Genomic DNA, 12,704 nt, shown 5'->3' on the forward strand with positions numbered 1-12,704 from the left:
GCAACAGGAGGTTCCTGCAAACACGTAGAAACAATATGCAAAGGATCAGGGATGTCAGAGATCAAAAGTGGGTAAATAAGGCAGCACATGTCAAAATTTCACATATGGCTCTTTCAAGTGACCAAATCAGCTGGGTTTTCTTGGATTTGGATTGGGTTTTCTCTTTTCCCAGAATCTCCAGATAAACATAAGAAGCCGAAAGAACTATGTGGGGCTACTAAAGAGGCATGAAATGAAAATAACTGCAAATCATGATTTCCCTTTTCTTATTTAGTAAGGATAGAAAGTAAATATTCTGGATTTTTTTGTGAAATTGCTTTAAAATTCTCCTTGTACCACTAGAAGAGTTAAGGCTGTTTTTCCAAATCTGGGAAATATCTACACGGAAGAGATTTATTTCAGAAAATGTTCCTTATTTTATTAGTGAGATGTGAAGAGTGGAAAAGGAGTGAACAAGACCAAAAAAAAAAATACCCAACCCCAAAAGCTTGTTAAAAACAGAAGCAGTGAAATTTCATCCCGAAGCAAGACCACAGTCCTGCAATCTGAACCCTTTCTGAGAAAGCCAATGTTTATCTAAGTCCTATTAACCATTTCTTTGCCACAGTATGATTTCATTACTACAGTGTACCTCGGAGGGCAAAGCTTCGTATTGCAAGCACGAGTCATTGGTGGTGGTCTCTTGGAACTGTCACACAGGGTTTCATTGACAGCTTGCTTTGTCTCTACATGCAGACACATTGCAATGGCTTCTTGTGTTCCTGAATTAAAAACGAAAACGCTCATGAGACACTGAAGATAAACAAGATTTCTGTAGAGCTTACCCTTGAATAGTTGTCAAAAGCTCTGAACATGAATTAGATAGAAAGCTTAAAACTAACACCTCAAGTCAAAAAGAACATAGTATTTATATATTTAATGTCAAAAGATATTTGTGAATTATGTCTACTTTAATTCTGTGATATTTAAAAGGCTTGATTTGACATTCCACCTGTCTGAAAACCAACATGCTTTTCTGTCTGTCCACCACTGTAATGCCACCACTGTAATGTCCACCACCCCAGTCAACTACTGTCCTTATTGTCAAAATTGGGGTAAAAGTGACTCCTTCTCACTTAACTTTAAGAAGCAAACAATGTAATAAAAAATGCAGAAAACTTGTAAAACTATACTCAAGAGAATGGGTGAGTAAACATAGAACCTTTCTCTTAGGGGCTATGAGGTGCAATAGCAGAACCTTTCTCTTAGGGGCTACGAGGTGCAATAGTTTTGCTGAAGGCAGCAAATTGGACCCAGCCTAAGGCTTTCCTCACTCGTGACTGTTCTTGAAACCTTCTAATCTGCAGCTTTTGCTACCTGGATCTTATTACTGAAGCATGAAAGATTACTAATACTCAAATTTCTGTGAGTCAAAATGAAAAGCAATGTAAGTTTGCTTTAGAATGTCAGCTTAGCAAATTCACATTTTGTGAACTACTTTTATTTTAAACCTATGTAATTATCCAATTTTATGTATCACATTCTTTAGAATGAGAGCCTTACTCTATTTCAAAGCTCACTTGTATACACATGGAAGATGAGACGGTTTGTGACATATTTGGGGGACCCTGTGCATCTGGAATGTCTTGTACAAGCAATGCTAATGATGATAATCCTGTAGAACAAAAAAGCACCAAAATAATAAAATATGTATTTTGCTGTTTCCAGGTAAAAACGGCATTTGAAGAGTCACCATTTTAAGAATTTAAATCCATTTCCTTCCTCTCTTTCACTTATATCCAGTGATTTTGTAAGGATATGGGTTTGCTTTCACCAGCTGCTTGTATTTCTTTTCTTAGGATGAGCTTCTAAGGTTTCAAAGGGAGTTGCATTTTTAACTAGAAACTCCACTAACCACTTCATGGTATTACCCATGACATGACCTCAAACCAGCACCACTATTCTTAACAGAGGTTTCTACTATTCCTACGTATTCTGCACAGTTTCATCTCAATGCCAATGGTCCATAACTCTCTCCTCTGAAACATATTCACAAGCACTGTTATTCTTTTCATAAATCCAAAACTGTTCCTTCCATCTATAAGCAATTCTGATGTAGTCCAGTGTATCAGCCAGCCCAGGCCACAGTCCGTCTTTGCAACGCTTGAACCAGCCCAACTATTGCAGACAAATCAGCGGTGATTTTCACAATAGCGTAGATCTCACCTTCTTTTGGTCTCTATGGTACACCTCTGAACCCTCACCAGGACACATTTCCAGTTCAGAAAGACATTGTTATATAAATGTTTTGACTACATCTATGAAGTGATGAAATTTTATAGAAGACCTGACCTTAAATATGATTGACAACCTATTCAGAGCTCTTATATCAAAGTGTTGATAGTTGCATTAACATAGAACACAAGCATTGAGTAAAAAGTATTCCATTATCAAGGCGGAGAAAAAACCACTTTTAACAACAAATACTATGCCCATAACACAGACATGAAAGTGCTTGTTTAAAAGCTTAACAAGAGCAGCTTTCCTGTCCCCCTATGTAGGAAATGCACATCTGATTGTCTCCAGGAGAGAAATAAAGATTTAGAAATTGTGCTCTGGCAGAAACAGAATGACATTACCAGACAAGCCATCAAGCCCATGTCAAGGATCTATATAACCTCTATCTTAGGTCAAAATCTACTCTATGGTACAAACCTTCAGTTTCACTGACCTCCCTGTGTTTCTGCAGAAAAACCACACTCTGGTGATGCTGCTTTGAAACAGGCCGTGGTAAGTAATATCTTAATATTTCACACAAAGGAGGGAAATTAAATAAGATTCCTTTCAGACCATCTAAATTAGCTAAATTTTAAATCAGTGTTACAAAAACTAAACTGGCCAGCCAAATGAACAACAGGCATGTCCTACCAGGTGATGGGTTTTGACTGCAACTTGCCACCTGGAGTTCATTAACCACTCCTGCCTTGCAGCATGACCTAGCTGGCTTTAATTGTGCTATGAGAAGGAATTGTCGGTATGTGGTGTATCTTCCATTTGACTTAACTACAGGGAAGTAGTGATTCTTCCCCAAAGGGTCTGTATTGAAAGAAAACCAGCACCCTGTTTTGATGCTCTAAGTGCAAAACGGATATTAAAGAGCTGTTAAAAACATACCACATGCTCCTTTCCTGCTCCTTGGTTCTCAGTTTGATAGTTCTATTCAATAAATAACTACACATAATTGATGCAGCATTTGCTTGAACTGAACTGTCAAAATGTCTTGACAATCAGATTTCTCACCCCAAACTAAAATTTCCCTATAGTTGGGAACTTCAATCAGTGATAAATTTCTTATTCTATGTTGACTGGAAAGCGGAAAATTCTATTATTCAAACAAGCAAAGTTTTATATGTACGACTTTCTTGGCTTATAATATAAACATAGTAGATAATTTAACTAAAACATTATGTATGCAGCAGGGAGCATTAAGTATTTTTATAGTAATCTGATGCACTATTGTAGTAATTATCCTACTATTCAGTGAAATAGAGTATTTTCTATTTCAACCCAGCATTCCAACCACATACATTTACATTCTTTTACGAGCTTTTCTGTGCAGTGAAATACACAGTGCATGAAGCTGTGTTAGAAGATCAGAATGCTTGAAAAAAAAGCACTTTTTGTTTCTGCCTTTTTTAGAGTACAAAGAAAATGGGGGTGGAAAGTTGCTGTGCAAGTGGTCAGAGGGTCTTTACACCTGGAAAAGAAAGGACACTAATTTATTTCTATCAGATAGTCTCAGTTCGGTTACTGCTTAAAAACATGTATTATCAGCGGAAAATAAGTCAGAAGAAATGCCAAGTCCTGCATATGGTTGAGCCTCTCTGTAAATCCACTGAAACGGACTTATTTACACTCCTTCCTTAAAACAGCAGTTTGTGTCTGCACTTAAGGAAACTAGTGATAGGAGTAACCAGTTGCCTACAACACTTTTGCAAACGCTCTCAACTTTATATGCGAGTCTCAGAACAGTCATTGCTTTTTTTAAGAGCCCTTAAATTTGGCTGGAATCCATTCATTTTCTAAGAATCTCAGGTTTCATATAAATAAAATGGTAAACTTCTAGCCATTATGGTCCAGACAAATGCCTGAAAAAACAGTTTGACTGCACCCTAAAGCTTCTAAAGCCACAGACTACAGAGCAAACAACAGGAAGTGCATATATATTTATTGTTTAATCTCATTATCTTTAAGCCAGTGTAATGACTTTAGGGGGCCTGATCACAATTTTTGAAACAAATTGAATATAAATAACAATAATAGCATTGAGCTATCAAAAGCTGCCTCTTGCAATTCAAGGTATTTTTAAACAGGGACCCAGAAAATGGTCAGTTACATTTTGAAATGGAAGATTATCTCTTAAAAATACTGTAGAGTAGTGAAATTATTGACAACTGTAAAGAAATACTACAGATTGCAAGAAAAATATTTATTCTCCTCTGGCATACTCTTTACTCTGGCAGCATCTTACCTCTCACTCACAATACTATGAAAATTAAACTTATACTTCTGTTGGGGACTTGTGCATCAGGACCAAAGTTCTTCAGATCAAAAAAAAATCCCAACATTCTGGGAAAATGAGGGCAAAGCCTAAGTTTCCCAAGCACACAGTCTGCTTATTTTCAGTTTGGGATTTCTTCAGGCACTGAAGACAAAACAGTTCTTTAGCTTTCAGGATGGTCACAGAATTTCCTATAGATGTTAAAGGAGCTGTCTGCTTTATGACAAGCTGGTCTGGATGACTTTTATTCGCAGTTATGGAAAGATTGATGAGAGAAGTGTTAATTATGCTAGCAGGCATAACACAACATAGCAGTCCTCAAAAGCAGCAAGTTTTGTGGCACTCCATATGCTGCATGACAAGCCATACAGATATGGTGCAGAAAGCACACAAAATGACCAATGACTCATGTTACTGATGCTCTATAACCTGCTGAATATCATGAACTGGAAAGTCAGGATGATGTTTTGTAATGCTTTGCAGATCATTCTATCTCTGTAATTCTAATACCTCAAGAAACAGTGGTTCCCTTCACATTTTTTCATCTGCTTTGGAGAGGGACCAGAGGAGATTTTGAATATAAAGTCTAGTCAGTATGAGTATTTATAAAAAAGGTGCAAGTGACAAGCAGTGAAATAGCGATTCAAACCTTGCTCAAACAGTGGCTATAAAGCTTACAGCCTACTTAGACCCTGCAGGCTTTTGTCTCATTCAGAGAGAGTGAAGCATGAAGAAACTGAGATAGAAGTTCTGAGGATACAGAAATCCAAAGGAATAATCCACAGGAATTTATTTTAATAGCTATTGCTAGATACGTACATACTAGAGAAAAATTACCTAATATAATTTGCATTACACTGGGATATTCCAAACTCAGACAACATCTATTTCTTGTAACGAAAGAGCTCATCTAATTGAAATGAGATTTAAACATAAAACTTAGCAGAAATGGATCAGCTCCTTTGAACTACACAATGGAAAAATGGTAGACAGTGAGATCATTAGTTAGTACATTGCAGTAAGTTGGAACCAGAAGAGATGTCTGGTTCCTTTAAAACTATCGGCAGGTAATTTTTGGTCTGTTTGAAAGCCTTTGCCAAGGCAGCAAGACGACCTGAACTGATAGAAGGAAAAAATCACTGCTACCTAACTAGCATAACAGCACAGGGACTTCTGAAGCTGTTAATTGATAAAATATCCTGACAACTTCCCACATTTCCCAGGAGCATCAAGTAAGGAAAATGTCTAGACATAGTACCAGTGATACCACAGAAGTCCCAAGAACACAAACATATTTTCTTTTAAACTTCATTAAACAGATCATTTCTACTGCATATCAAACAAATTGTTAGATTACTAAGAACACCTATAGGACCACTCTGGGTCAGGCAACCTCACAAATTCATGAAAGGACCAGAAGTGAACAACAGAATTCATACTCAGCTCCCTCAGCAACAAAATAAGCTGAACGTGCTTCTCAGTCATTTTGAAGTTCCTTCATGATGACAAATGAACTTACTGTCTTCAGTACAAGCTCCTTGAATTAACTGTCAGCTTGCACACCAAGTTCAGGTTTTATGACAAGCTCACATGTGAAGGTGTAGTAATGCAAACATGCACATGTGAAATTGTAGGCACAATTTCATCCTAATCATTTCAGCCTAAATGTCTGCTTTTGCCCTCAAAATTCAAAAACTTTGGAGTTTCAGAACACCTGTGACAAAGATATTGGCTAAAAAGCCAGTTAAAGGGGATTAAAAAGGCGGCAATGAGATAATTGTACATTACACAAATCAGCTGAGATATGAAAAAGAGAACTACAAATTTAGTACTAATTTAAGCCTTGTTTCTGCTTTTGAGTACAATTTCCCGATTTCTAAACATAATTCCCTCATTAAAAACAAGAAACACAGACACTCAGTCACAACAGCTATTGATATCACTGCACGCTTATGCATATATACTTGGACTATATATACTAGGATTCCATTTACCAGTCCTAGTGCCCACTGACGACAGGGGAGGGAATGGGATGCATCAGCTTTTCTGATAACATGTGCTAGTATACTATGGATTCACCCCATCAACAAATAGCAGTAGTAGATGATAAAGGAGGCACTTACCAGTCACTTACCATCCTGCTGGTAGCATTCTAGGGCATCCCTCCTTATGTCTGTCTTCAAGGTCTGAACTGGAGATTAGTACAAAGGAGGCTGCATTCTGTGAGCTCTAGACTGGCTCTCTGCTTCCAATTGTTTCTGTTCTCCCTTTTTCTACATTTTTTGTTTCTTCTATGGGTACAATTGTCTTCACTTCTCACTGATGTCATCAGTCCTGCCATATATAGGTGTGTTCACAATTCCACTGCCTCCACTTAACACTTCATAACTCACTTAGTTCAGTCTTGAACTCACTTGTTCAGTCCCAAAGTATGGTATGTAGTAGCAACACCAACAACCTTGTCTAGTAACATGTACTTAGGACGACAGGGATATTCGATTACATCCAAAAAGGAATGTGCCTAACTACTTGCAGACAGATATATGGCACAAAGCTCCTATACAGTGATACACTGTACTAAGACCTAAACAAACTTCTGTTTGATCTTCATGCCGGTCAGGCTGAAAGCAAGTCTCCCTAATTACAACTTAGTATCCCTACTGTGCTGTAGAAAATGGTAGCATTTCAGAAGATAAAGAACATGGGAATAAACCTATGCATTTTTGGTTCCTAGAAACATGCTGGTATCACCAACTGCCTTTCAGCCGATAACTCCTTCAGCAACAAGGTTAAAGCAAGTTGCTATATCAACACCTTCTTGCGCCTTAATCAACCAAATAAAGTTGGTGTTTGAATACAGATTATAAAGAAAATGAAGTAGTTTGAAAGACTCTATGGATAACCTAGAAATTAAAACTTGAAGCTGCATATTTTCCTACAGATCTACATAGCCAGAAGCCAATGAAACCAACAATGTCAAACACTGCCAAATTCTTACAAGTCAGGATAAACAATCAAACAAAGGTACCTCCAAGACATGTGGCTGAACAAGGAGTAAAACCAATGTATTCCCAATCATAAATCACGCTGCCATCTTCAGCATGTGAAAAATCAGGTGCATAGGGGACAGGATCACTGTCACAGGATGCCTGGTGACAGACTCGTTCTGTTGGTGGTTTCACATCTTCACATTCCTCCTCAGGCAGTTCAACCTCAGTCTGAGTAAACGCAAGAAGAATTCGGCACTTCACCTCTCGCACCTGTATGCCACTGCCACACGTGGCACTGCATGGAGACCAGGGCTCAGGAATAAACCTGCAAAGAATCACAGTAGAAACCTTGTAATTTTATTCCGTATAATTGTGTCTGTGTGTGCACAGTTAAAACATACTAAAACATAAATGTATGTCTATACAAAAAAAAGACAATACCTAATACTATTTTTTTTTAACTCCTTCAGTGGAAAAGTAAAAAGAGAGAAACTCCATGAAGACGTATCTATATGACATAAAATAGCTCCCCAGGTATACAGACTGAGGCATATGCCAAAAGTATGTTTGCAGTTTGCTTAAATCTGAGAAAGACCATCACCTTATGTCATACTAATAATCAGCAATCGGAGAGAACAAAAGCACCTTCCAAACCAGCTATCTCCAGTGCACACCACCGCAGGCTGATGTTCAGATTTCATCTTGTAAGAAGCCTCTCATCTTCAATAAAGAAGTCTAACCAGCTCTGTCTCTAATCCATCATTTTTATTAGAAAGTATTTATGCTCCTGATGAATTATAAAAAAATTTTATTTTACAGATCATGGAATTTACTGAATAAAAGAAGGTTTTAGTCTGTAACATTCTCTTGCTTCAAGGGTCATATTAATATCTGATAGTAATTTTCAAAATGACACTAGAGCCAAGGGGCTGAATTTCATTAATGAAGTCATCCTGTGTGGCTCTGGGGTACTATTTATAAGAAATCAAATACAGAGTATCATAGGGCATTTTCTCAAAAGGTTGCAGTTGCTCTTTATTATACGTACAAATGCAGATGATGATCAAAACACAAACAGGAGATATAGGAAGATATATTTGACCGATGTTAAAAACATTTGGAAGGAAAAATCCAACTTAGGATCCAAAGGTTTTCTCCTTATCTTTGAGTAAGAATCGCCTTTCTCTTTACCGCAGGAAAGCTGCCCTTACAAATACAGGAACACTTGTGTAAGACAAAAGTCAGAATTTATGATCTGCATACACAGAAAGAATCAAAAAATGTCAACTCAGTGTGGTTGATTCTGTAGACAGTTTATCATCTTGAGCCAATAACTTCTTGCCAACATATACAGAGAAAGAATCAAATAGAAGAAAGGAGAACAGATGAGTGGGTAACACACAAGGATACTCTAAGTCCTCAGGGTAGTCACCCAAGATGTGCTTGGGACATAGCCCAGGACAGACTGTCTCCTCTGGAAAAAACTATTCCCATTTCCAATAAAGGTTACAAGGTAACTGGTTATTCTTTAAGGAGCTGTTGATGAAATACCTTTACAAGTCTACTATGGAGATAAAGATGTCAAATCCAGTCACTTAAAAGTTTCCTTTCCTGTTCAGAGCCTCAAAATCTTAGAGCTCACTGGCCCATGACAGACCTCAGTAAAGGGCGCAGTGTCCCCAGCTCCTCCTGAAACCAAGGAAAACTGCAAAAACAGTGTAAGTCCATTTGTAGTTATGTACTTAATTGGAAAAATAAAACTGATGGACATTTATAGTCGAAAAGAGTTGGTGTTCTGACCACACATAACAGCTGACAGTCTGAAAGCAAATAACCTTCTTGGTAAAAGCATGACAGCAGCATACCAGAAATTAATGCTAGTTTTGTGTACTGTTAGTTGAGTGCATTAAGACATTCCAAAAATAATGTATGATGCTTTCTTTTGAAATCCTGTATAAATGAAAGGAAATTTTGAACCACAGCAATCCTTTCATTCAGCAACCAATTGATTTATAAAGAAACTCGGAAAGTTCTTAGCATTTTTTCTATGACTTATAGCGAGCCTATATTATAATTGAGGTTTTCCTGTTGAATATTAGTGTCTGGTATTTTCCAGCAAAGTGTAAAATAAAAAACCACCCCAAATACTTTTTATTTTACCTTGGCATTTGCTAAATCAGTCATATGACTATTTGGTTCTTAAAATCGTAAATTACAGAACCTTTCAAAAGATGACCATGTTAAAGTCACACTTTAAGTATCTTCAACAGAAGTCAACAGAGATTGTTAATACAAATTTAGAGCAAGGAACTGAGTACAACCAAAGCCTGTGACAGATCAGTAAAGCAAACTCCATCAACCACAGAAGTGATATATTTTTTTACTCAGTGGCATTCACAGCATACATGCTAATGCTCTCTCATGCAAATAGCTTTGGACACAATACTTCCCTAAAGTAAATTCATTCTGCCTTTGATGGGCATACACTCAGAGTGTGCTCATCCCTTGCAGCCCATTGGGAATATATTATGGAATGACAGGATGGTGGTAGCTCTGCAAAATTGTCTGAGATCTGTAACTAAGCTTGTAGATGAGAATCCTGATTAAAAAAAGGAAAATAAGGGAAAAATACAAATCCAAGCAGGCATAACTTTTCAATCATCTATCTGCACAGGTATAAAATATGTACACACTACAGATGCATTGGAGAATATGTCCATGCTGCAGTGTTATCAGTCTTACACTAATGGAAATGTGCATTCACCTGGCATACTCTGAAAAAGCCAGTGTAAGCTGACCTGGAAAATGAAGCAGTGACCTAAAGTACTGGTGATAAAACTGGTACAGAACAGCCCAGTCCGACTAAATCAAATCTGAACTGAAAACTTAACTCAGTGAAGCCTTCTGTATCTTTCTAAAGACTTGAAAAACATGCTGTCTCTTATTTCTTTATTTTATTTTCCTCATGCCTGCAGTTCTTCCAGTTAAGACAGGAAATGCCTAAATCCTGGGAAAAAAAAAAAAGGCCACTCTTGTGATATTTGTAGTCCAACCCTACTGTGCCAAGGGGCCTGGATAAGAGTTTGCAAAAGCATCTAAAATGCTGGCTGCTTACAGGTGTAGAACTTCCATGATGCTGGCATCCTACCCATCCCTGAAGCACCACCCTTGCCCATTCTAAGCAGAGTTGCACTGCCAGGTTTTATCACCCATGAGTGTAATATGTTGGACAAAATCATCAGTCCATTTTCAGAGAGGAACCTGTGAAAAATGTCTATCACCAAAGGCAGTGGGGGCATTTATGTGAAAATGACCCAAGCACAATGAGCAGGAGCCTTTATAAGATACACCTCATTTCACATTCAGTGAATGCAGCTTCACAAAGCTAGTGATTAACTTTTAGCTCAGGCTGCTGAAAAAATAATACATCAGCTTTTGAAAGCATCTTAGTTTTGCCCTAAGCCATGACAGGGTAAGGCGGCTGAAGTGTCTATTTCCTTAACTTACGATTAATAAAAAGGATGTATAAACCTTGCTGCAGCTTCTCTGAGAATCCCACTGTAACTAAGAAGGCTCGAGGGAAGAACATTTAAAATAATGATTGGTATCAACTGTCATCACATTCCACAACTGAAAACTAAAAAGGTCAGACCCGCATTTTTCTTGGCCTCAGTTTAAGGGCAGTCATTTTTTATTTTGCTAATAATAAAAAAAAAAAAATAGAAGCTTTTGAATGTTCCCCCTCTCTGTAAACTCAGGACACCAGCCGTGGTAGACCACAGCGGCAGAAGTATTTATCTTCCACAAGCTACTTTTGGCATATCCATCATTTGTGGGTTCTAAAACACAGCTGCATTTATTCTCTCATTCATTATCAACTAAAATATCACACAAAAACATAGAAAGACAGTTGTAATAAAAGGATGGACTAGAAGTTGAGACTTCATATTGTGGTTTAAGTTTGGATGACAAGAGAATAGCTAAAATTAAAAGCGATGGCATTTTACCAAGGAACTCAAAAGCCCCCCAGCTAGGCAGAGGTGGGCCATGAGTTACCACTGTGCCATGTGTAAACTACAGAAAACAAAGTTAAACAGTTTCAAACCAGAGGAAAATCTTGTTATAATTTATTCTGGGAGAAGTTACAATTTCTTTTTAAATCATAAACCCTGACCCAAAAATCTCACTCCAGCTGGAAAAGACCACAGCAGTTAGAGCACGAGATTCAAAGCATCTATTGAGAAACTGCTCAGATTGCAAAGCATTGTCTACATGACCAACAGGTAATACACAAAATGGAATGAAGTCAGTTGTTTCTCATTTCTCCTTACCTGACAGCTTTCTTAGAAGAATAAATTAAGATCAGGTGATAGCAGAAGACAAGTAAAAAGAAACTGATGGGGAACCTGGCTGCAGCATTAGAGCTGTATTCCAGGAGGGCCCAGAGTACCCAGACTAGGAAATCACAGCACCTCAGCAACACCTCAGTAAAGAGAAGGATGGCAGAGAAAAGTCATCATCAACAAGTGGAGGGAGAAATCTTTTAGACTTAGTGAACACGCTTCTGGAAAATGTGAAGAAAGACACAGGACAGATGAGGATTGTGAATGAAAGATTAAGAAAATCTAGGTCTCCAGAGCAAGTGAAGAAGAAAAAAGATCCAGGAAACTGCAAAACTGCACAGCTGTGACAGGACATGCACAGAGCACTCGAACACATGGTTGCATTCACACTGTGAGGCTGCAGTGGAATACATTGGTCATGTCTAGGAAGGCATGAATAACTGCTTTCTTTGTGAGGACGAGGTACAAGGGAACCCATTACACAGTTTCCGGCTCGGCTCTATTATATTCTAAATATACTCTGACTTAGCATGCTGTGTCCCTGCCAGTCCTTCCTGCTCGTTCTGTCAGACTGCTGCTAAAGGATCCTAAAAACCTCAAGATGACATTAGCTTACAGTTGCCATAGCATGATTTCAAAATGCCAGAGATCTTTTTTCTTTATAGCTTCGTGATGAATCCTCTTTAGCGGTGGCCTCATATACCTTCATTCTGATATGCTGAATTCAACAGGCACATTTGATTGTATCACCCCCTTTGATTAGCACACTACTTTTATATCTTTGCTACTACCCTGCTTGAATTCAGGGCCACCAATTTGGAGAGTGGAATA

The 12,704-nt window shown here is 37.9% G+C and overlaps 1 protein-coding gene across 6 annotated transcripts in view; it reads right to left on the reverse strand.

The window, feature by feature from the left end:
• The window catches only part of ADAMTSL3 (ADAMTS like 3), a 179,528-nt gene that overhangs the window by 32,647 nt on the left and 134,177 nt on the right, over positions 1 to 12,704 (reverse strand). For all 6 annotated transcript variants that reach the window (XR_009724559.1, XM_061347296.1, XM_061347297.1 and 3 more), the window contains exons 16-17: positions 7,569 to 7,855; positions 632 to 761 (exon numbers count right to left, since the gene is read on the reverse strand). Coding sequence is in view for 5 of the 6 variants with exons in the window: in XM_061347296.1 (XP_061203280.1) it covers positions 632 to 761; positions 7,569 to 7,855 (417 nt within the window). In the remaining variant the exon portion in view is untranslated. The remainder of the gene's footprint in view (positions 1 to 631; positions 762 to 7,568; positions 7,856 to 12,704) is intronic.

Source organism: Neopsephotus bourkii, unplaced genomic scaffold (genome assembly GCF_033783945.1).
Source record: "Neopsephotus bourkii isolate Nb327-2 ecotype Australia unplaced genomic scaffold, CSIRO-AGI_Nbou_v1 NB_318, whole genome shotgun sequence".
Lineage (NCBI taxonomy): Eukaryota > Metazoa > Chordata > Aves > Psittaciformes > Psittacidae > Neopsephotus > Neopsephotus bourkii.